This window comes from Oculina patagonica, chromosome 14, assembly GCF_052425735.1.
Source record: "Oculina patagonica isolate OP01 chromosome 14, crgOcupat, whole genome shotgun sequence".
NCBI classification, from domain to species: domain Eukaryota; kingdom Metazoa; phylum Cnidaria; class Anthozoa; order Scleractinia; family Oculinidae; genus Oculina; species Oculina patagonica.
In genome coordinates, this window is record NC_135771.1 from 2040044 (window position 1) to 2065789 (window position 25746).

The window sequence follows — 25746 nt, forward strand, 5'->3', positions numbered from 1 at the left end:
GACATCTGGTGTCAGTCCCATCCCTGCCATTTTCAGTCATTTTACTGTAACTAAACTCCCTATAGGACGGACACCTCTCTAAAACGGACAGTTGGAGCCGGTCCCGACAGTGTCCGTTTTAGAGAGAGTTGACTGTATCACATTTCACACCAATTTCATACCGATAGTCTCCTTCTTAACTGGTTTGTGACAGGGAGGAGTAAGGGATCTGGGAACGTAACTGGATTGAATTTCGAAAGTGGTACTCGTACTCCGATCTAAAGGTCCCTGGAGAAGCAGTTTCTATTCTTCCTCGTCTGTACACCCGCCTGTAGGTTGTCTCTTGAAGCCCATCTCGAACCAAGTTTCCTCAAAAGGCCCTTCACCCGTGGTCATGGTTTCTTGTGTGGGCAAAGCTTCTTCTTTGCAACTTTCAGTTTTGACATCAGAGCTTGCGCTTTCTTGAACTGTTTTGCCTTTAGTTATCTCTTCATGGAGTTCCTCGCCTTCTTCAACTTGTTTTGTCTCCTCTGCCTCTGGTCCTTGTGCTTTACCAGTCTCCTCAAAAGAACCTTTGCCTGCTGCCATGGTTTCTTGAGTAGGCAAGGCTTCCTCTTTCCAACTTTCGGTTTCTTTATTAGAGCTGGCACTTTCCTGAAGTGGTTTCCCTTCAGAAATCACTTCATAATCTTCCTCGCCGTGTTTGACTTGTTTTGTCTCCACTGCCTCTGCTCCTTGCAGCTGGAAAGGCTGTTCTCCGCTTCCGTCCCTCTGATCTTCAGTCTCGACCTTCGTTTCCTCCCTTTTGTTTGGGTCTTCCGTTGTTAGCAAAGGCTTAAAATCGCCTTCTTGATACACGTGCCTTACACTCCTTTCAGGGTAATCTTTCAACTCCTGTTTCTCTGTCTGTTCTTCGCCTTCCTGCACTGGCGTTTCTTGAGTAGGCAAGGCTTCCTCTTTCCAACTTTCGGTTTCTTTATTAGAGCTGGCACTTTCCTGAAGTGGTTTCCCTTCAGAAATCACTTCATAATCTTCCTCGCCGTGTTTGACTTGTTTTGTCTCCACTGCCTCTGCTCCTTGCAGCTGGAAAGGCTGTTCTCCGCTTCCGTCCCTCTGATCTTCAGTCTCGACCTTCGTTTCCTCCCTTTTGTTTGGGTCTTCCGTTGTTAGCAAAGGCTTAAAATCGCCTTCTTGATACACGTGCCTTACACTCCTTTCAGGGTAATCTTTCAACTCCTGTTTCTCTGTCTGTTCTTCGCTTTCCTGCACTGGCGTTTCTTTCATGAATTCATCTTCCATTGCGGGCATGTCTGCAATGTTGTTCTTTGGATCTTCGGATTCTTGAAACGGCTTTTCTTTCACGTTTTCGAACTCGCTTAAACTAAGAGAAGGTTTTTCTGCTTCTGTTGTTTCTTGGGTGGGTGTCCTTGCTTCCTTAGCAGGTGTCATAAGTTCCTCGGCTATTGCGGGCGTGTCCGCAATGTTGCTTTCTGGTTTTTCTGATTCTTGGAAGGGCTTTTCTTTTACATTTTCGAACTCGCTCAAACTAAGGGAAGATTTTTCTGCTTCTGTTGTTTGTTGGGTAGGTGTCCTTGCTTCCTTATCAACTGTCACGAATTCCTCGTCCGTTGCGGGAGTGCCAGTGATGCTGCTTTTCGCATTCTCTGATTCTTGAATTGGTCTCTCTTTCATGTTTTCAATCTCACTCCAATCAAGAGATTTCTCTGCCTCTGGTGTCACTTGGGTGGGTGCTCTTACTACCTCCATCGATTCAGACTGTCTTTCCCCAACATGCTCCACATCAGCTCCATGGCTTTCCCTTTCTGTTGCCTGCCCAAACACATTGCTTGGACTCGTGGTAACATCCATGTCACCTCCCTCAATACGCGGAGGGGGAAATCCTGCTAATGATGTTGGCGACTTTGGATTGTGAACAGGAGTCTTACCAGACATTGGGAATGACATCTCCAGATTCCGAGGTGGTGTCGTCGCTGACGGTGAATGTCCTACAAAAGAAGAAATATGTTAAGCAAATACGGCAGTAAGAGGCGCGGTGGTCTAAGAGTTAGTGTGTTGGACGCCGGATCTAAAGGTACAGGATATTTCATTGTGTTCCCGAATAAAACACTGACAACTCACAGTACCCATCTCGACTCGAGAATTATCATTTGGGCAACTTGCATAAAATGCTCAGGGACAAGCATCCCATCTGCGGGAGTGGGGAGCGGAGAGGTAGAAGTAATCCTTGTCGCTTCATGTTGCGGAAACCGGAGATGAATTTGACGTGAGCATTTATAAGCCATCTGGCTTTTCTGATTCTATAAATGAAGTTAAACGAATAACTGCCAACAGATGGCTGTTGGTGACGAGACTTGACAACGATGCTTTCTTTGTAAAAAGACGCAAACATCTAACTGTGGCGATTAGTGTCGATAAATTTTTTGTTTGACCAACCAAGAAGAAATTTTCCCTTCAGTCTCCGGATCAATTTAGGTTTCTGGGAAACTGCTCACCTACCCCTCCCCAAACCTAACATTTTGCCCAAAGCGATAAGTAAGGGTTAATGTTAGGTTTGGGGAGGGGTAGGTGAGCAGTTTCCCAGAAACCTAAATTGATCCCAGTCTCCTTCAATAACAAAAAAAAACCCTGGACCAACCAATCGGTTTTTAATTAGTGTTTACTATCAACGTAAGTGGAGGTACTTTGCGAGGGGATGTGGTACGGAGTGACGAAAAAACGAAGGGCCATTAAAGAGACAAAAGGTGTTTCCCCACCTTCACCGCGGTCAAACGTCTCAGGCAGTTTTTCTTTCTTTTTCGGGGAATTTCATTTATATTAAAGAGCAAGTGTGGGCAAAGATGCATAAAAAAGTTGCCGAGCGTTAATATATTTCCATTCCCTTGAAAAAGCTCCGCAATCGAACGGAATGCTTTGACAAATGGCGCCGACAAGTCCGTAATTACCTGTTTTCAAACACGTAGAACTTTTTTAGTAAAACTTCAAAAAATTTAGAAAACCATCAGAATACCGGTTAAGTATCGATCTTTGAACAGTGAAAATAAGAACCTTATCTTTGAAGTACTTTTCTTGTTTTTAACATATTTCTATCGTTTGACTGCGGTCGATTCCCCACCTACATTGCAAGCTACTTTAGGATCAGGGATAGCTGTTATCAGCAATCGCAATTTTCAACTTCTGCTTTGACTAGCCAGTTCCCTTCATATTATCTGACTCGTTCCTAAGTCGCATGTATCTTGTATCAACTAACCTGGAGGAGTAGTGATTTTATTTACTGAGTTGTCGCCTCCAATGCTAACATTTGCTTGGTTTGCGTGGATCGTTACGTTCGCTTGAAGAAACAAAAACAGAAGGGGTAATCTATTTTATATACTTCATTTCTGGAAAAAGAACAGGTCGCCAACACAACACAATACAGGATGCAAGGGAAATGGATTTTCGGCCAAGATGGAACCACTGTGTGCTAACCCGAAGGCGTCTATTAGTGTCCCTACTTCATCTGTCAACTAATAAATAAATACTGGCTTCGGGTTATCTGACTGGAATTTTTTTTTTGCACGCTGATACCGACACATTATGTAAGGATTATAAGGAGGACGGGTATGTGATGTATATTTACATATTTCCTTTTAGAACAGGAATCCAAGTTCAGGTAAAAAAAAAAGTAATATTAGAGAGGTTAATCATGACGTTTATTTTTCCCGCGAACGGCAAAAATTTAACTTCAACCGTCTGCCGTTTGGCGTTTGTAGGCGGAAATGAGTTATTTTTTGTTTGTTGTGAATGTGGAATTTTTTATCTATTTTTATGAGGGATTAATTTTAGAATTCCATAAAAAGGAAGCAAAATGAAAGGCAAGCTCGCGTTTGCCGTTTGCCGTATAATCTCTCTATTAGGAAGTTTAAGATACGCTACGGCGAAGTGCTACTACGGCTACCGTAACCGAAAAGGTCTGGGGAGAGTACGTCTCGGCAGTCCGCCAAATTTAGTGTAAAAGCAAGGCGAAATACAAAGAAACATAGGCTAAGGAGTTGAAAATCTCTTTTATTTAGTTTTCCACAGCCGAATGGCTTCGCTCAAAAAATATATAGTTGTTTTTGCTTTGCAAGGACTAACAGAATAGTTTTGAGCGAGAGATTCTTTCTACAGCAGCAATACACAACAACACAACAACAATTAAAATCGATGAAATGTTTAAATTTAAAAATACGAATATCGCAAAGAATACCGAGTTATGAACTGAAATATACCAGTACTCACCGAAGCAAAATGGTAGCGGATACTTATACAGTTATAGTACATCTCCACTAAACTGTGAAGGCAAAAAATTCGCACGCTCAACACGAGTACTTTTCTTGTTCATACCGACACTTGCACCGAACGAATTCGTCAAATTCAGGATAAGACTTTTTAAGCTTATGAGCGACAAACGCGACAATTGTTCGACTACAATTAAATTCAAAGGATACAGTATTCGTTGGAACTCTTAAAATGCTGAGAAACTCGTCGAAAAAGGACAGAGAAGCGAATAAAATCCGACGTACTACCACTACGGCAAAACCTCCCGACTCGCGTAGTCAGATTTCACTCTACGGCTGGACGTGACTGACTGACATGCGCAGTATCGTATATTTGGAGAAAATTACTTCCGGCAGCCGTAGTAGCGCCTCGCCGTAGCGTATCTTAAACTGCCTATTACGTAATGTAGTACCGCTCACCTTCGATAAATCAAGAAATATTTGGAGGATCGTAATTCTCGAACTGCACTTAAACTATCGAAATTCTCGATTCAGTCAACTTCTCCTTGTCTATAACTTGGAGTGGTAAGCTTTCTTATGTACATTATGTATGTTTTTACGTTTTGTGTGTGCTAAGAATGTATAAAACAGTTTGAATCATGGATTGGGTTGCGTACTTACATATGGGTTTCTCCATAGTAGGGGAGCTGCCCTCAAAATGACCCTTGTGGTAGCTGTCTGGTTTCTAGTTGAAAAGACAAAAAATATCTTTATTAAAACTAACAACTTTGCGTGTTTAATTATAGATTTAAAGTGTAATATAATTTTCATTCAGCCCGTCTAACATTTGAAAACACAGACAGATTGTTGTGTCTGTTGGGCAGTAGAAGGCTGTACACTTCTGTATTCATAGTCCATCAGTGTTGGAAGCTCTCGTAGGCGGCCAAAAATCTACCTTTTCAGTGGGTTGTTTTGCGAGTTTCTCTTTACAACGAGAACTTGATCTGTAGAAATTTTCTATTTGCTAAGGTCAAGACCAACTTAATTGACATGAACGGCTTGGACGCGACAAAATACCAAAGTTAAAGAAGTTGAGAATAGTCTCTTGTACGGTCAAAAATTAAAACTTTCAAAATTATGGGTCATTAATGTAAGCTCTTGCATACTTACGGGTTTGTCACAAAACGGAAACTTTGACCCACGACATTTCTTCCTCCACATAAAATCACTGAGAACCTAGTAAGGAAGAATCCGCTGAATGAATTTTTCAACTTAAGCATTTCACTGACACCGCTTTCGAACTAACTTAATTTCATCCGCAAATAACACAAATTTACCACAACTTCGTCTTCCAAATTTGATTCATAAAACTTTTTGTCAGGTATCTTTAGTTTAGGGCGTTATCTTTCTTTGCCGAAGCAAATTGTGATCGTAGGTTGTAGAAATACGACATTGACGAAAACGACATATGAATGAAATAGCTAAAAAAAGAGAAGGAGAAGGAGGAGAAGCCAAAGTGCCAATTTGATAGTTAATTTTCAGCTTACAGACTTTAACGGACAGACTACGAATGCTCTGTTTTACATCATATGTTGCAGCTTGCTTGCAAAATGGGAGTGAAAACCTTTACCAATGAAACTGACTGCCTCACCTTCCAGCCTTTTCTAGAAGCCTTTGCCAAGTGCGCATGGTTACCGAATAGATACAGACCACAACGCGCCCGAGATATTGCTACACACAAACGATTTATTGATGATAAGTAGCCAATCTTTCCTTCCTTGTTGCTTCGGACCAGAGAAATGAGGATTATGTCATTTTCTTGCCCCTGTGAAAGTAATCAAAAGAACGTAAACTCCTAAAAAAAACGGGTGTTTTTTGGCATGTGCCCTAAACGCAACTTGTCTTACTAAAAGGAAAAGCAAACGACTCAAATGCCACATATACTGTAAAAGATTAAAATAAAATAAAACATCAAATAAACCAAAGGTGCATACAAGAATGCCGCATGGTAAAACCCTCTAAACATAACGATGACGGATGTGAACCACAAAATTTTTTTATAGACATAAAGTCTATAACTCGCTTAAACGTTCTTTCGTATTTTCCTTATTTTTAAAGACAGCAAACGCTAATGGAGTTGTAAGCTTCTGAAGAAGAATTAAACTACGTTACCTCCCTCATCCAATCGTGAGATCAGCGATGTTAAAGCTCCATCCCCCCACCCCCAAACAACCTGTGCTTGCTTAGTTTTTAAACGCAGCAAATCCATATACTTCCATGCCCTTTTCTATATAACCAGTTTTTAAGACCAAACCGTTTTCTATGGATATGAAGAAGTTCACGAACCTGAAAACTGTCGATTGTGGTGATTGTTATATCTCTGAGCGCGCTAACATCAGATGCATCAAATTGCTTCTTTATTTCTTGCACCTACGGAATTGATAGATCATACAAGTTATAAAGATGAGGGGTGAAGTGTGGGCCTACATGGTTCTTGACCCCTATCTCCGAAGAAAGGCTTGAAGAGGGGTATGCCTTAGGAGGTATCTGTGTTAGAGGTGTCCACTTTAGAGAGGAGTGACTGCCTAAGAGAAGTGGATGTGTTTGTTCCTAGAGGTTTTCTTTAAAGAGAAGCGTCTTCCTTAGGGATTGTTCTCCAAAGAGAGCGTTGAGGTCCACTAACTGACGAAAGTATGACAGGGAACAATTTGATGTGACTGCTGTAGTCATGTCTCGTACTATGATGATGTTGACGATAAGGAGGAGGAGGAGGAGGAGGAGGAGGAGGAGGAGGAGTAGGAGGAGGAGGAAGACGATGACAACGACAACAACGACAATGTGATGATGATGATGATGATGATGATGATGATGATAATGATGATGTTGTGGCCGTGTGAACGTATTGACTACACTTAATTTCTTCTTTCAAATAATAGCTTAACGTAGCTTCTCTACACAGCTTGACACAGAATGATAAGATAATAATTCCAATTTGTTGCAACATCAACAGACTAAAGACTTACCTGCCCACGATATGAACACAGAACTGTAATATCTTTTGGTAGGACTCCACCCTTGTCACAGAATGTTCCTGCAACCTCAGTGATCTCTTTGGCCTCTCGGAAGTTTCGCTTAGTAGTTTCCCTCGATTCCGTTTCCCAAACTGTGTGAGTCCAGAAGTACATACTGGATTCAACACAAGCTGGCATAGCATTCTTTCGTATAAGCTATAAAAATAAAAACAGATTAAAACGGTAAACGTTACAATATAACAATAAATTGGATGATCAGTTAACGGGAAAGACAGATAACTACAAGGCTTAAGCTATTAGAAAAGTTCTCTTTTTACACTCTGAGACTAAGCAAAAATATCACGGGTCTTAATCACAAATGTGGAGCTGGGATCAAGATCAAATGATTATAGCCGTGTTTGATTCGCACTTCGATCGCGCAGTTCAAGACTAAGATTTAGGAGAAGTTTCCATTTATTTTCCTGCTCCATGGCAAACTCACAGATAGCACTAACCATCCACATAAATACCATAGCGTTACCTCATGATTTGTCTGTAAGCTGCTGTAGATCTTGAGTTCTCGGAGCAAGTCAGCAATCTCATCTCTCATTCTGCACTGTTTTCCAAGTTGGATGTAAGGTATCTTGCAGTTGACAAGTCTTTCGAACATGGAGAGATCAAGATGGTGATGTTTCTTGAGTCTGTGGAAGTGCACCACAGGTTTTAGCTGTTTGTGATCACCGATCATGATGAGATGTTGAACAGAGGGTGGTATAACAGCAACAAGCTGCCCTTCAAGGATTTCAGCAGCTTCCTCCACAATCATAACAGAAGGTTTTATGTCGGCTGTGAACAAATAAAATTTAACATGAAGAGAGATTAGATTCAGTTGCACGTACAACCTTTTAAAATCTGTGTTTAGAACATTTTCTAAAAGAAAATGTAGAAATATTCTCCATGAAACACTGACCTTACAGGCGTGGCCAACAACGTACAATTATTAGCCACAGATAATAAGATACTTCCGTGAGCTCAAGCGCTCATTTAACCTGTGAACAGGTTTCGGCTGGGGAGATGGGGAGTAAAGCGTGTGACCGAAGCAAGTAGATGGGAAAACTGGGGGAAGTATTCCTTCTGTTCGGGCGGGCCTGTTCCCCTCTCACTTCCCACTCTTTTCAATCTCCGACCTTTCTCTTCAAATGTGTCCCCTAACTGAGAGACTTTTCACAGACTAGCGACTGCGCCGAATTTGCGCTTCGATAACTACTTCCATGACTTCCCCATTAACGACTGCACGACTATCTAAAGAAAAGAAATATTTGCAGTCTACACACTTACACACACCAAAGTATAGACCGCGTTTACGAAAGTTTTGGTCTCAGCCAGGTTTAAGAAACAGCAACACTTGTTACACCATGTTTACAGGCAGGTACGTGAACTGCGGCTCATCCACATTGTAATTGTCCCGCGTAAAGTCAGCATTCGGACAAGCATGCACTTACACCCGAGGTTATCCTGAATTTCGTAGACTGATACTATACCACTATTTTGTATCGCACCAAAATGCACAAGAAATATTTGCATCTTCAGTTACCTAACAGGTTTGCCCTCATAGTTGCACCAGTCACTGTCATACCAATAACATGACATTTTTTCATTACTTCAATATCGTGTTGATTTCGCAGCTCTTTAAGCTGATGATGTATCTGTTGGTGAATTTTTGTAAAAAAAAAAAAGAAGCAATGTCACTACCCATATATATTTAACCATTGCGCTGCATTCCCAGCTCCTTACTATCCACGCCGGGAGTCAGAATTGAAACTAAAGTTGTGCATCAATTAAAACTTTATGAATCTGACCGAAAAAGTATCATAAGAAGGCACATTTACGACAACTTCAAACGATTCTTTCATAGTCACTATGTCAGAATCCACGTCGGGAGTCAGAATTGAAACTAAAGTTGTGCATCAATTAAAACTTTATGAATCTGACCGAAAAAGTATCGTAAGAAGTCACATTTACGACAACTTCAAACGATTCTTTCATAGTCACTATGTCAGAATCCACACCGGGAGTCAGAATTGAAACTAAAGTTGTGCATCAATTAAAACTTTATGAATCTGACCGAAAAAGTATCGTAAGAAGTCACATTTACGCTTCATCGCGTAATGCTTCCTCGAAGAGAAGCATTACGTCTGCGAAGGAAATTACATACGAAGCAATTTCTAATGTTGCACCAAGGCTCAGACAAATTTTTTAAGTATCCCAGCAAAATAGCAAAATTTAAAACGTGAGCTTTCTCACATTAACATCCATTTCCAACATCGCCGTCGCGAATCATCCTCACTTCCTATATGGTTTCGGCATTTGTCCAGTTCCGTTGTACAGAATTATACTATAATTGTTGGTTTTAATGTGGGTTAAAGGGGCAGTATCATGGCGATTTTGATTCATTTTTGCCATAACGGAGCTAAAATTATTCCTCAATAGCTTTACTCATTCACAAGATGCACAGAGAACACCAAGGTGAAGATATTAGGTGAATATTTCAAAGGAGAGCAAAATGTATTTTGTTTTTAACGATTTAACCATGACACATGGGCAGAGTTTGAAAACGTCTGCCAGACGTTTTCGATTTTTGTTTGAAATCTCATGCCTGTATAACTCATGATAATACATCTTTTGTTACTTTAGTTGACTGTTATAGTCATTTTTAACAAAGCTAGACCATTATTCTAAAGTTTCCATTGATATAAATATTTCTTTAGACTTTGACTTTTCGAAGTGATTCTTCAGATACTGCCCCTTTGAGTAACAAATATTCAATGCATAGTCTCATTACCTGTGTGTATTCACTGCTCACTTCTAGAAACTCAGAACTGGCCTTCGTGTAGTACCTGCTTTGAAAAACGTAAACAAGCTGCACTTTTTCCCTTTCTTCTAGCTCCCACACTTTGCCCGCATCCAAGAGATTTTTGTAAGGTCTCACTTCTATAAAGAAAGAGTGAATTGTATATTTAACAATTATTCGCCGAAGGCGAAGTGATTATTGTTAAATAATCCCCGAGACGAAGTCGAGGGGATTATTCAACAATAATCACTGAGCCTGAGGCAAATAATTGTTTTAGTATAATTTTTAGAGGTGATCATCAAGAACTTAAAAAAACAACGATAGCAAACAAGAAAACAGCAAATACAAGTGTTCGCTTGCATACGGTGTAAACCAGTTTAAATCATCGATTGCAATCAGAATTTATTTAGTAAAGGTGATTCCACGGTATTGCATTGCGCATCCTTTCTGCGCATAAGTTTTCGCGTCATTTAGCGCGCGCACGAGCGCGCGCGCACACAGAACACTACGAGATTCCCTTCAGGCTAAGCTCGGTAAGGAAATAAATGTTCGTTTTCTCTTAAACGAGCACGGTGACCCCCATTTTTTAATGCATTAATTTAAATTTCATACTGTTGTCTACAATATATCGCGATTTTAAAAAAAAGTTTAAAATTCTACATTGAGATATTTTAATTTTATTGCCGTAAAAAACACGTTTTTAGGTAATGACGTTAACGTGCGCACGAAGCAAATCTTAAATTTCTTTCCTTATCTTAATTCCTGTACAATAAGAACAGTTTTTAATATAAGATCAAAGTCTATTTTGTTGAACTAGACTAATCCTTTAATGCAAAAATGTTTTTTTCTGGAAACAATAGCGATCCCCATTTGGATTAATAGGGTTCCTAATATATATCTCGCGGGTCGTAAATTTGCTATAATGCCCATCCATTTTACACAAAAACTAGCGCGGTGACCCCCATTTTTTATTTCATTTTTTTAATGCTCATAACATAATTGTTACCTGGACCAAGTTTCAGAAAATTTTTAATACTCCTTCTATTTCAGTGAAATCACCTTAACGCAATAAAACGGAACAAAACAAACACAATGAGAAAGATAGATGTCCGTTACCTTTGTATGATTGTGGATGACTTCTAAGCGAATGTGCGAATCCTCTAAAAATGAGTAGCTCCGGTGAGAAGATAACTAAATAATGTTTGCTCGATCGATCTGACTGAGTTTCTCATCGATCGCCAAAACCGCCGTGTTTACGATCATTTCTAATGCCTTGAGAACCATCTCTTGAAAATATTTTCGGTCCAAAAGTCTTGGTAGTTAATTTGAAAAATTCCCAATGTTTAAAATATCCAGGACTTGGACTGGTTTCTTTCAAATCAAAGAAATTTTCATTCAGCAAAAGCGGCCATGTTTACTTCCCTGGATGTCAAAGGTGGCGTGGCTAAGTAACCAAGCCTTCAAAGCTATAATCACCTCGCGCAGGGTGATTATGGCCTCATAAGCCGAGCTTCTCGACCAATCAGAATGCTTCAATTCTTATAATCACCTCTAAAATTATACTAATTTATATTGTTGACGACAACAACCACATAGGGTCTTAAATGTCGTTTATTAGTGCAGAAATGTGATTTGTGATGATCTTAAATTAGCATAAATTACTATTTTGCCGGCACGGACCAGAGGGCTGGGTGCGGGTTTGTGGTGCGCAGTGTATAGTGGGATTTGAGTTTAAATAGGTGGCCGTTAGAAAGGTGAGACATTCTACGGTCAGCCTTCGTCACGTTTTGGTCAATGTTTGGTTTTCCACCGGACAAAACTAAAGTCAGAGAAATTATTCCTCGGAACAATCGTGATCTTCTTGGTCTGATAAAGAATCTTGTCGCGACTATAATTTCAGTTCTACCAATATTTTGTCTTGGTTCTACGAGTTTGAGCGATGTTATTTTGGTCTCGAACGCAAAGCAAGTACTTAAAACAGAAGTTTTGCAGAGCTCCATTAGTGACCACGATCTTGTTTATGCTCTACTTCGACTGAAACAACAACGTCCCAAGCCAACCTATATTAATATTAGGAGCTTCAAACATTATGACCTAAATAAATTTCATACGGATGTTTCACAAGCGCCATGGTCAATTTTAGATACATTTGATGACCCTGAAGATAAACTATACGCATTTAATTCATTGTTTAATGACATTCTAGACGAACACGCTCCCGTCAAAACAATTAAAATCCGCGGGCGAGCAAATGCATGTGTAACGGACGAGATTCGAGAACTCATGAAAACCAGGGACTATTGGAAGGCAAAAGCTAGGAAGTCAAAAGACCCCCTCCATTGGTCGGCATATAAAAATTTCCACCGCGAAGTAAAACGTGAAATCAGAATGGCTGAGAGAGAATTTGCCACAGAGCTGATCATAAATAATAAAAACAACACCAACAGCATTTGGAAAGCGATCCGAACATGCATTCCAAAGAAGTCAGCATCCCAAAGGAATTACAGCAAAGATGACAAGACCGTCGCTAATGAGTTTAACAGCTTCTTCGCAAGTGTCGGTGACAATACTATTAAGAAGATCGAAGTGTTGGCAAGAGAAGCTAATTACAACTTGGACAAACGCTCCTTTGTTCCAAAAAACTATTCCTTGCCAGACCAGTTCACCTTTAGCGCAGTACCACACAACCAAGTAGAGTCAATTGTGAAGTCTATGGCTTCAAACAAAGCACCTGGCATAGATAAAGTCCCTATTCGGGTCATCAAAGATTGCCTCCCTGCCATATTACCTTCAATAACTTCTATTATTAACGCCACCTTCGAGAGTGCTACTTTCCCAAATATGTGGAAAACTGCTGTGGTTACACCCATTCCTAAAGAAGGCGACGACGAAGTCCCGAATAATAATAGACCTATATCACTATTGCCCGTGTTATCTAAAGTCTGTGAAAGGGTCGCGCACAATCAGTTTTCCTCTTATTTACTATCAAGAGATCATCTGTCTTGTAAACAGAGCGGAAACAAACAGTGGCATTCTACTGAAACATCTTTGATCCACACAACTGATACTATTTTGTCCGCAATCGACAAAAAAAAATTAACCGCCGTTGTCCTACTTGACATGAGTAAAGCATTCGATAGCATAAACCACCAAATCCTCCTGGAAAAACTACAGGATGTTGGCGCCTCTCCACCTGTGATACACTGGTTTTATAGTTATTTATCTTCTCGATATCAAGTCGTTCGCATTAACACAACTTTATCAGACCGTCTGCCAGTGGCCAGCGGGGTACCACAAGGAAGCATCCTTGGCCCTCTATTATTTAACATTTATGTTAATGACCTTCCTTTGGTGCCAGAACACTGTGCACCCCAGTGCTATGTGGACGACACTAAACTTCTGATGTCATTCCGCCTTCAGGACCAATCAAATACAATGGACAAGATGAACAAAGACCTACTCAAAATTCGAAATTGGTGTTTTGATAATCAATTACTCCTTAATCCGGACAAGACAAAGCTTATAATATTCGGTAGTCGCCAGATGGCCACTAAAGTCAAAGATTTTCGTCTTAATTTATTAGGAAAGGAACTTGTGCCAGTCAAAGTAGTCAAAGACCTCGGTATAATATTAGACTCCAACTTAACATACAACGAGCACATAATTACCACCGTCTCTGCATGTATGAAACGCCTTGGCCAGATCAACCGGGTGAAACATGCCTTTGACCAACGTACATTGATTATAATTATTAATTCATTAGTTTTTAGCAAACTTTTTTATTGTTCTAATGTATGGAGCAACACAACTGAACGTAATCTTGATAAACTCCAAGCGGTTCAGAACTTTGCGTGTCGCATCATTAGCGGAGCCAGAAAATTCGATCATATTACACCGATACTGAAGCGTTTACAATGGCTTCCAGTCAGAGACCAACTTTACTATCGTCAAGCAATCATGTGCTTTAAGTGCATGACAGGGAGTGCCCCAGGTTACTTGACTGAGCAGTTCATTAAACGCTCCGACGTGTCAAAGCGCTCTACTAGAAACGCACAAGCTCTTGATATCCCACTATTCAGATCTGCTAGTGGACAGAAAACCTTTTACTATCAGGTTGTTAGTCTTTGGAACTCTCTGACACCCGAACTTAAACTTTGCCAATCCCAGAGAGAATTTAAACAATTCTTAAAGCGTCTACTTTTAACGGAATTCTTAGGTTAATTAATTTTGATTTTTATTATATTCATAGTTTATTTACAATATGTATTTATAGGTTTAAGTATATGTATTTATTTAACTCTGAAAAGCCTCATCAGGGATGGGTTAATAAAATTTGTATGTATGTATGTATGTATGAGGTGCCGCTGAGCAGATGCGGGATGTTGAAAGAAGCGTGTTGCTCCTCCTTTCGTTCAATAACAAGAGTAATGAAGATCAGTTTAGAGCTAACAAATCGGTCCTAGAAGCAATTGAAGACGATATCGTCGGTCTTTGTCGTAAAGACTTTGACAAATCCAAGAAAGCGTTTTATCGGGGAATGTCTTTTTAGTCACCGTTCTGCTTTGGAATGCAAACATCACGACGTGGCGGATGTCGGACGAAGACGATGAGAAGAAGAGACTCCTTTCTTGTGCTGGTCCTGCCGACTTACGGTCAGAGTGGCTAGGCAACAACGCCCAGGATCAAGGTGTAGTTTGTTCCATTTTACTTTTGGTTTGATTTCCTTTTGATTTAACAGTTTATTCATGTTTTGTTTAAAGGCAGATTGCGTAGATCACTTCAGTTTTGGAAAGTAATTCCCACGCCTTGTTTCATAATAGGCACTATTAGTCGGGCTTCATGTTGCCACTACTTATAATTCCACGGCTTTTTGTTACAACGAACAATTAATCACTAATTTATTGGTGCTGAAAATTTATCTGTCTTTGTTCAGATCACTATAACGGGTTTATTAGTTTTGAATGTATCACTTTATTTTCTACACCTTCTATCTGTTCCTATTTTGATTCCTTGTTATTTCGTTTATTGTTTTATCTTGATCTCGGTAGCTTTTTCCCCATACATTATATTGTTGCTACGGGCTATAAGGTTTCCCGTTAGTCTCCTATGCATTTTGCGTCCTACAGTATTAGTACTTTGCTTTATGGCTTTTTAGCCTTCTGCTTGAAGAGCACGTGCCCTTGAGGGGTCTATGATATGAGACTGTTTATGTTTAAGATTTAAATACAGTGCCCTTGATGGGTCTATGATACGAGATTATTTATGTCGAAGATTTGAATACAGTGCCCTTGAGATTGCATAGAAGAGCCAATATTGTTGGAATGCAAATAAACCATTATTATTATTATTGTTTATGATGAAGATTTGTCTTGATTACAGTGCCCTTGAGGGGTCTATGATATGAGATTGTTTGTGTTGAAGATATGAATACAAGGCCCTTGAGGGGTCTTTGATATGAGATTGTTTATGTTGAAAATTTGAATACAGTGCCCTTGAGTTTGCATAGAAGAGCCAATATTGTTGGAATGCAAATAAACCATCATTATTATTATTATTATTATTACCAAAATAAGTCGTATTTGTAATGTATGCTCAAATTTAAGTCAGAATGTATTTTTAGCCATTGTAAATATTTTAGAAATAGACAAAAAAAAAAAATTATTACTATTATTATTATTATTGTTGTTGTTGTTTTTGTTGAAGATGTGATTACACTGCCCTTGAGGGGTCTATGATATGAGATTATTTATGTTGAAGATTTGAATACAGTGCCTTTGAGAGGTCTATGATATGAGATTGTTTATGTTGAAGATTTAAATACAGTGCCCTTGAGGGGTCTATGATATGAGATTGTTTATGTTGAAGATTTGAATACAGTGCCCTTGAGGGGTCTATGTTAGATGATTGATAATGTTGAAGATTTATTATCACTCCCCTTTAGGGGTCTGATATGAGACTGTCAATGTCAAGTATTTATATATTTTCATAGTGCCCTTTAGTGGTGTATAGAGTACATGTATGTTTCTTGTCGTTTTGTTTCTTTCTGGAGTAAGCGTTCATAAATATTGAATTGCGTTTCTCTGGAAGTTGCTTGTCTTGTCTCTCTTTTGTTCAAGTACCACGCGCCTTTTTTTTCCTAGCCGGGGTTTAGTTGTAATGTCTTATATTTTTTCTCCCCTTTTTGTTTGTTTTCACATATTCCTTTATTATCACTTTGTTTCGTTTTTTCTTTAGACATTTCTGGCACGAGGTTATAGTCTTCACCTACATGTGATACAGGAGAGGTGTCTTTATTATTATTAAAAAAAAAAAAAAAAAGAATAAAGAAAATGAAATTTACAGCTCTTGTTTTTGAGTGCTTCAGCGATTTCTCTTAGTTACACAAGAGTTTTCAACAGATGGAGATCTACAGATGGAGATTTTTTGCCTCAACTGTGTTGAGTACCAGTCCCATCCCTGTAAAGCCCATCAATTGTGCCTCGTTCATGCAGTTAATGCTGTATTCGAGCACATCAGTGTTTTCTATCAGTTGCGCATTCCATGGTTTCAAGTCGCTGCACGATCTGGCAAGCTTGAGTGTCCCAATTATCCTTCACTGTTATAGCAGTTAAAGAAAGTACGGTCCACCAGCTAATCACTGAAAGGAATGCCCAGAATCAAGGTGTAGTTTGTTCTGTTTTGCGTTTGCTTTCAGTTTTGATCCTAGTTATCCTTTGGGTTTTTTTTTTCATACTAGTCGCGTTAGGGCTTTTCATCTTATTTTACATTAATTCAATTGTTTTTGTATTTTATTTCCTAGATCATGAGTCTGAAGCTTTGCCATTACCATTTATTGATCCCTCTTTTCGTTTACTTGTTCTGTTGGTGTATTGTGATATTAAATCTGGCGTCAAGTAAAAAAAATTGTGTTTAATTATCACTTCAGTATTTTGGAAAGTTTTTGGTGCACCTTGTTTCATATTAGGCACAATAAGTAGGGGTTCAAGTTGCCACTACTTTTAATTCTGGGGTTTTTGTTACAAGAAACGTTGTCAGATTTACCGGTAGTGATGCTGGAATCTGTCTTTGCTGAGATCGCTATTACGAGTTTTTTTTAGTTTGCAATGTTTCGTTTTATTTTCAACACCTCGTACGATATTTAATCCTTTATCTATTTTAAAATTTGAGGTAAAGCGTTTCTATTATTGATCTTGATCTTTGTAGCTTTACGCAATAATTTTAGTATTCTTACAAGCCAAGGTTTCGCGTTGGTTTCCAATGCATTTCGCGTCCCACAATGTTAGTACATTGCTATTTGGCTTTCAAGCCTTCTCCTTGAAGATGACGTGGCCCTTGACATGTGCCGTTTACGGATCTATAATATCAGTTTGTAATTTTCGATGATTTGTTTAAAAGTGCCTTTGATGGGTCTATGATATAAGATTCTTAATGTTGAAGATTTGCATACAGTGCCCTTGAGCGGTCTGTCATACAAGTGTGCTTATTTTGAAGATTTGTAAACACTGCCCTTGAAGGGGCTGATATGAGACTGTTGATGTTGAACAATTGTATATCAGATAGTACCTTTGAGTGGTATATAGAGTATGTTAGTTGTAGTTTTGTTTCTTTCTGGATAAAGCGTTCATAAATATTTTATTGTGTTTCTTTGGAAGTTGCTTGTCTGTTAGCTTGCTTAGTTTCTGTTTTGTTAAGGCAGGTTGGGGTTCTTTTTAATTTCGTATATATTTCCCCTCTTCTTTGTTGTCACATATTGTTTTATTTTCACTTGCTTTTTTCGTTTTTTCTGCAGACATTTTTGACACGAGGTTCTGGACTTCATCTACCTGTAATACGGGAGAGGTGTCTTTAATAATGGAGAAAATGAAATTTACAGCTCTTGTTTCCAGAACTTCCGGGACTTAGTTACGCAAGAGTTTTCAACAGATGGAGATCCTTTTATGACTTTTATACAACTGTGTTGGCTACCAATCTCATCCCTGTGAAGCACATCAATTGTACATTGATCTGCAGTATCTGCTGGATTCAAGCAAAATAATCAGTTTCCTTTATCAATTGCGCTTTCCATGGTTTCAAGTGGCTGCACGATCTGTGAACTACCCACTCAGATGATGGTCTCTTTCAAGGAATTTCCGCTAACATGGCCCTTTGGCCTCAACCTCTGTTGTGAACAATTAGTTACATTCTGTTGACACTCTCTAGCAAGTAGATGAGAAGTTCAAAATTATAATCACTTTCCTCTAGCCCTTTCTTTTTATCTCTATATGGTTGGCTTGGCTGGCCAACGCACCCAATTTAATCAATGTCTTGTGCGTCCGGATGTGTAGTGGAGGCAAAATATGTGATTTGTGATGATCTTAAATTAGCATAAATTACTATTTTGCCGGCACGGACCAGAGGGCTGGGTGCGGGTTTGTGGTGCGCAGTGTATAGTGGGATTTGAGTTTAAATAGGTGGCCGTTAGAAAGGTGAGACATTCTACGGTCAGCCTTCGTCACGTTTTGGTCAATGTTTGGTTATATTTGTTTTTCCTATGTCATCAGTGGATGCAGGATTACGCTTCGTTTTGTTTAAATATTTAGTTCTGCTATTATAATTGTATCACTGTAAGATCATATATTTCGAATGACGCTTCGTCTTGTTTAAATATTTAGGTTTGCTATCAGAATTGTATCACTGTAAGATCGTATATTTGGAAAAGTATTTGTTTACAGTAGTTAGATAAGAATACCCTAAACCCCCAAGGGTTGCGCCACTGCCTTGGTCGGGGCCACACGTTCCCCGTTTTCTCCACTTGCTGGTTTTTAGGGGTTTTCGTGTCCGGCTTTGGTGCACTTAGTATTTGTCTTTTATTCATACCTTGTATTATATGTTGAGATGGAATAAACGGGACGATGGCTTGGCTGGCCAACGCACCATATGGTTGGCTTGGCTGGCCAACGCACCCAATTTAATCAATGTCTTGTGCGTCCGGATGTGTAGTGGAGGCAAAATTGCACTATTGTGATGGTTTGGTGGGTTGGCGTCTGCTAAACCACTAAGCCACTAAACCACTAAACCGCTAACGCGGTGTAAACTTTTAATCACCAATTAATTAATCAATATCAATTAATTAATTATTTCTGTAAAGGGGGAGGGGATGGAGAGAACCTGACCGTGTGCCCTTGGTAAAACGGGGAGTATATTTACGATACTTACAATTGAAGAACTCAAGGTATATATTGGTTTCAGAAAGCACTATGCTCTCCTTGTGGTACAATTCTTTCTGGAACAAAATACTTTGTGCTAAACGCATGCGCAGAGCAGTCTACATCACGAACATTGCGTGTTTCTTCTGCAGAAGGATTCGTGTAGACTCCGTGGCGCCAAGTTAAAACCACAAATTAATTGAATTTAACACTAAGGCGTCATAGTAGTTCATGTGAAATAATTCTTGATATTACAACGCTGTTTTCTTAGAAAAGGTGATCTAGCATCTCATAATCAATTGATAATATCTGTGTTATAATCAATGTCGCCTTGTTTGCAGAAAATAAATCACGTTACCATATCATCATGTTACATCCGTTTTCGACAAAAACGAAAGTGTAATGTTACATGTTTTTGACAAAAACAAAAGTATCTCGTTTGCTGTTTCAATATCAAACTGAAATTCAAGCTATCGAAAATTAAAATAACAGGGACGTGTTTAGAAATTTTGTATTAAAGCCTAACGTGGTGTGCTTTTCAATGCAATAGAATTCCTGTAGAATCCGTGGCGTTAATTTAACTAAACTTAAAAGGCATCACAGCGATCTGCGAGAAAAACAACAGTATCATATTACATCCGTCAATTCCTTTCCTTTGATTTGTTCTTCATCGGTTGAACTAATCTCCGTTTTATTTTGTAAAACCTCTGCCTCTTAAGTTGTTTGAACATGCTTTCGTGACGGTTCCGTCATTTTGAAAGATATCTTCACACTACGTGCTTCTCGGCTTCATGCTTGAGTGAGCGTGTGACGTGTTCACCAGACCGTGGCGAGAGCATGATCTGGCACACGAAATGCTTTAGGGGCGTTAACAAAACCGGGATCGGATCGGATCGGACCGGATTATCAAAACTCGGATCGGATCCGACCGGATTGACAAAACCCGGATCGGATCCAAAAAAAAGTCGGATCACCGTAAATTCCCGCCCAAATCGTCACGTGATAGCTCAAATCGAAGATGCCGTAAAAGGAAGTAAGGGACGGACCATTAGAAATAATGGGGTGACTTTTTCCAAAAAAATTCCTGCAAGGGAAACTTGACTGAAAAAAATTCCTGCAAGCGGTTGTGGCTTAAAAAAATATTCGTGCAAAGAAGAAAAAAAATTCCTTCTGGTTGCTGAATGTTAGCCTTCAGTCTGTTAACGGAGGATTTAATTAACGCTTTCGTGAGCCATTTCAGTGATGATCTTTATGCCATTTATGCCAAAATTGTGTATCGGTTCAGTGGATTTCTAACTGTCAACTAGAAAATCTGAAGTGGCGGTTAGTTCGTATGATAACGTTTCGTTACCACGGTTGCGAGGATCTAAGATCCGAGTCTTTTAAAGGCTACTGCAGTCTCAAAGCATTGCGAGCGATGGTTTCTTTGTTTTTAAGCTCCCCTTAGTTTGAGTGGTTGTGATTTGTGCTCTGGGAGCTATAAAACTTTACCTCCATTTTTTTAATCTGTTTTGCTGTGTTACTTGCATCCAACAAATAAATTCTATGGCAGTTTGATCACTGCATTTCAAGTCTCTAGGATGCTGCAACAATGTCTCCTGGCAAATTTTTTATCTTAATTAAGCAAGACTCGAGTTTCGGTCCTTCAGTGGACCTCATCGGTTGCTCCTATGTTAAAGTCTCGTCGAATGATTTAAAATCAATCGATTTGCCGTTTTTGTACTTGTCTGCAGGATCGAAAATTTAAAGGTAAATATTAAATTTAATCGAAGTGCTTCGAGGGCTGTAAGAATGTGGGACAATTGGTGTCGTATTTATTTATGAAGATAAGTCTTGAATGCGAAACACAACAGCAGTGAGAGAAATCACAGCAATCGTTGCACTTTTCTTGTTCATATCCCCACTTCAATCTTACACTCTAGGAACGGAAATCATTTCAGCAGGGTCAACACACAGCAAACATCCACCTACTTCCTTCTTTTGAGGTATCACGTGACGATTTTGGCGGGAATTTATAGTGATGCGACTTTTTTGGATCCGATCCGGGTTTTGTCAATCCGGTCGGATCCGATCCGAGTTTTGATAATCCGGTCCGATCCGATCCGATCCGATCCGATCCGGTTCGATCCGATCCGGGTTTTGTTAACGCCCATGCTTTAGCGACAATTTCGGAGAAAAAGCAGCAATTTTTAGCGACAATTTCGGGGAACAAGTCGCAATTTCGACATTTTATGCTTTGTAATTCATAGTTTGTGCTCTGCTCGTGCACTGTTCTGAAAATTTGTAATTTTTTAGGTCATTTCCGTGGCGTTAATTTAATTAGACTTAAACACATCATAGGAGTCTAAGAGAAAAACAAAGGTATCATGTTACAAACCTTTGCACGAAGAGCACAAATATCACATTTGCTGCTTCAACACTGAACTGAAAGGTGAACTCATTTGACTTATTCTCAAGCGAAATTACCCTGGAAAATTGTTATCATGCTGTCGATTGATTCGCCATAATGCATTCTGCACTGTCCTTTAAGTCTCTGAGTTTATTAACTAATGATTTGCTTTACTGAAATCCTGAGTTTTAAAGGCGTTCGTCTGTCAAAACGAATAAGAAAGCAGCTAAAGAATTTGTTAAACCGGACTTAAAGAGTACAAATGCCGTGAGATCTTTAAACTCATTTTTCGCATGATCTTATGGCTCCGGTCTGTACTCTACTGCATGAAGTTGGATAATAAGTCTAGTTATCCTTTCTCTCTGATCACCATCTATAATACGCTCGAATGACTAGCCGCTGTTCGGGGAATGAGCCCACGCTCCTCCTTTCTTCTCGGGGAGGAACAAAGACCGGAATCGAGAGAGCGAAGGAAATCGAGCCTACATCTATAAGATGTAAGTTATAAAGCGTTATTACATAGCAGTTAGAGTAAGCACTTTACTTGTTTCATCAACACACACTAGCTTGCGTTCCCATGGTCGTAAATTCGTTGCTTCACTGACAGGGTCTTTCAAGTCAGTGACCACATCTTTTACGATTTCTTCATCTTCTTCCTCAGTAATGTCTTTATCCACAGCAAGAAGACGTTCTTTTTCCTCCACAGAAGGGTCTCTGAAGTCATTGGGATTCTCCTGGTCTTGCTCGTCTTTGTTCTTTTGTTTAGCATTGCCAGCAGGGCTAAAATAAACGTGTGTAATAATATATATGATAAGTCCCTCAACTGCGTCTCTCAATTGCAACTGATTAAAGGACTGTTTCACTGCTGGGTAAAGTTTATTTTATTAAGTTTTGCCAAAAACTCGCTACGAAACTAAATTTTTGAAAAGAAAATGCTTCTCTGGATCTAAATGACAAAACCATAGCTTTATTTCAACCAAGGTTGTCTCCTGGGGATTACGATTTAAAGTTACAAGCAAACGAGATTTACTTTGAAAACTGTTCAGCCCAACAACTTTCAAAAACCCATATCTAAATCCGTTTCAGTCTTCGTCACTTTTGGCCATTCGTACCTTCTTTTGTACTTGCTGCGTTATTGAAATGTTCCTCCACTGTTTTAAGAAGTTATTTTTACATAGTAAATAATAAAGATGGTAAATTTTAAGCTCGGTGATAAATAATGAAGATGAATTGTTCAACAATGACACGAGCATGGAACAAAGAAAAAATCCCCGACGGGAATCGAGCTACGAGAAACTTACTAGGTTGATATGCGACAAACTTGATGATTTTGACATTGCTAATCTTAGCAGTATGCAGGACGCGTGTCACATATCAACCTAGTAAATGGCCCACCTCACAACGAGTCTCTCGTAGCTCAGTTGGTTAGAGCGCCCAACCGGTATCTTGGAGGCCATGGGTTCGATTCCCTCCCGTCGGGAACTCAGATTTTTTCTTTGTCCCATGCTCGTGTCATTGTTAAACAATTCATCTTCATTATTTTTATATTTCGCCGAATTTGATGCTCATTCGCCATATTAAAAACAATGAAAGCTGTTCTAGGAAGCACAGCCTCAATGACCACAATAGCTGCAATTAGAATTATCGAAAAGAGTGTTTATCAGTAGGTACCCGTTACACTGACAGTGGGTGTTGTGGTACGTTGCTTTGTGACCAGATGGACTTACCTAAGTTCTTGATGTGGAACTTTTTCTTCACCAACAAACCGATCAAAGTTCTTTTGGGAAGGCAGCCAATTTTCCAGTGCCTTTTCCACAAGTTCTGAATGTTTAAGACAGCATAAAATGTTATAACTTGAACAGATCTAGTGGCGTACAAAATAAGGTAAGGAATTCGTATTTATGTGTAACTCAATTGTTTTTCTTCCTTGCAGTATTAACAGCAAGTAGACAAACAAAGAACTGTTAATTGTCCCTATAGTTCAATTTCCAGGCATAACGTACTTCTGTCAAACCATGCATGTTTTAGAGATTTCGTCTCATTCTATGAAAAATTAGCGTTTTCGATTTAACTTTTGATAGCTTAATACTGGAACGAGTAAGACAAACAGGGACCTAAGGATGAGCACCTTTGAGCCGAGTTCTGCTGCTGTGATCTTGATCTTTCTTTCGAAGCAAACTCTCCACTTCTGCTCCGTCCGGTGTCTCGTGTTTGTTATCCATCAGAAGGCTTTTAATTTGGCCATCAGAGGCTTCCTTGTCAACAAAATAAATTCAAAGCTTTAAATACATAAATGTCAAAGAAAATCTTTAAGGTGTAAGGTAAGGGTTGAGTGAAGAATGTCATAAATTCATAAATTAACACTTTCAAGTTCAGAGATTCGAATATGCGAGCAGAAGAGTCAACTGTTACAAGAAAGCCCTGAACGGGATGTAACGGGTGACAAAATAATGATAACAACAACAACGTTTTCCATAAATACTAATAATAATTTCAAAGCAAGGTTCAATATCTTATAGGTCTCCAAGCACAAAATATTAAACCGTTTTTCAGTTATAATAACAAAGTTTGCATCTGTGAAGTACAATAAACATGTTTCATCAACAATGGATTTCTGTCATGCAAAGCACATTCTATGCATAAGGACTGCAAGTATAAAAGGTAAAAAAATTATTTTAAGGACACTTTATTTATATTGAGACAAAGACATTTATTTCTTCTTACTTCCAAGAACATATCTGCATTGAAAGTGCTGGAAAACACCAGCTTCTCGAAAGCTCTCCCGACTTGACGCTGCATTGCCCAAAGTTGGCCTATCAGCTTTCTCTTTTGCTTGTACAGTCGTTCGGGCCAGTAACGTCCCACCTTTAAAATGAGAAAACACAACTGTGAACTTACAAACAGACAGACAGATGGACGGATGGACGAACAGACAGACAGACGGATGGAAAGACAGACAACTATTGTGAAACGTCGGAATTTGTTGCTTGAGGCATTAATATAACGATATAAATTTTGACAAGTGAATCTTGCAAATTGTACGACAAATTGTAAATAACAGGTTACATTGTAAAACCTGTTATTAACAAGTGTTTTTACAATGATTTTAATTGCCTTTTGTAGTAAACCACGTTGATTGCGTAGCCTTATCTTATCAGTCAACGCATGTTGTATCCTCTCATCCAAGCTATACACGAAACTGCTTCCAGACATAGCGCATGTTACATATACAGCTGAGCAAGTTTGGAAGAATGCAGGTCTTAAAGTTTTCCCTCGCTAATAAGTTAAAACACGTTCAGAGGTGCTACTACAAAAGAGCTTCACCGTGGTAACCCAGTATTGGCATTGCAAAACGTTGTCTGTTTTATTTTACAAGTTCTCCAAAATTTGCTGTGAGCCGTTTTTGCAAGATATCATGTAATCGCGGAATTCATGTATTTTATATTTCTGATTTATCGGTGAACAAACCTCATACAACAAGCATTTTCTCAGACGGTAATCAGCATCTTCAGGCAAAGTTCCAACACGAACAATCTTCACATCCGGGGATGAAACTTTGGCGAGACAATCTTTTAAGAAATTGTCTAAGGCATGATTCTTATAAGTCACAACCTGTGAACCGTAAGAAAACTAAAATTAAGAAAACCTTATTTGTACTAATGCCCCATTCGCACCATAGCTAAAGCACGTTTGAAAGCTGTTTTAATCAGTTAAACATGAGTGAATTTTTTGTATGGTTAGCATTTCTTACCAAAATGGGTCCATGATTCTGTGGGACATTCATAGACAAAAGAAGACGGACTAATGCCACACCCACAAATGATTTTCCAGTTCCTGGAGGGCCCTGTTAAAAATCAACCCCAAAAATGCATCAAGTCTTTCTTCAAGTTAATCTCAATGTTATTGCGGTTTTCAGTGAAATGCGAACTCTGAAATTCAATCCTCAACCGACGGTTTACGCTTTTTGCTGCCATCAATCATCTTAGCGGACCTCTCGGGAAACAGACGTTCACTTCAATAGGGTCAAAAGGTCACGTCTCTCGATTATGATTGGTGGATTTCGATCCATTTTGTT

The 25746-nt window shown here is 39.2% G+C and overlaps 1 protein-coding gene across 2 annotated transcripts in view; it reads right to left on the reverse strand.

Moving 5' to 3' along the window:
- Positions 1–178: 178 nt before the first annotated feature.
- Positions 179–25746, reverse strand: part of LOC144637777 (NFX1-type zinc finger-containing protein 1-like) — a 34370-nt gene continuing 8802 nt past the window's right edge. For both annotated transcript variants that reach the window (XM_078496856.1, XM_078496855.1), the window contains 16 exons: positions 25423–25515; positions 25140–25283; positions 24396–24536; positions 23800–23926; positions 23399–23492; positions 22216–22451; positions 10089–10237; positions 8841–8952; positions 7788–8092; positions 7259–7462; positions 6582–6665; positions 5887–6060; positions 5406–5471; positions 4917–4980; positions 3248–3328; positions 179–1985 (listed from right to left, as the gene is read on the reverse strand). In XM_078496856.1, the coding sequence (XP_078352982.1) occupies positions 283–1985; positions 3248–3328; positions 4917–4980; positions 5406–5471; positions 5887–6060; positions 6582–6665; positions 7259–7462; positions 7788–8092; positions 8841–8952; positions 10089–10237; positions 22216–22451; positions 23399–23492; positions 23800–23926; positions 24396–24536; positions 25140–25283; positions 25423–25515 (3777 nt within the window). In that variant the 3' untranslated portion in view covers positions 179–282. The remainder of the gene's footprint in view (positions 1986–3247; positions 3329–4916; positions 4981–5405; positions 5472–5886; positions 6061–6581; positions 6666–7258; positions 7463–7787; positions 8093–8840; positions 8953–10088; positions 10238–22215; positions 22452–23398; positions 23493–23799; positions 23927–24395; positions 24537–25139; positions 25284–25422; positions 25516–25746) is intronic.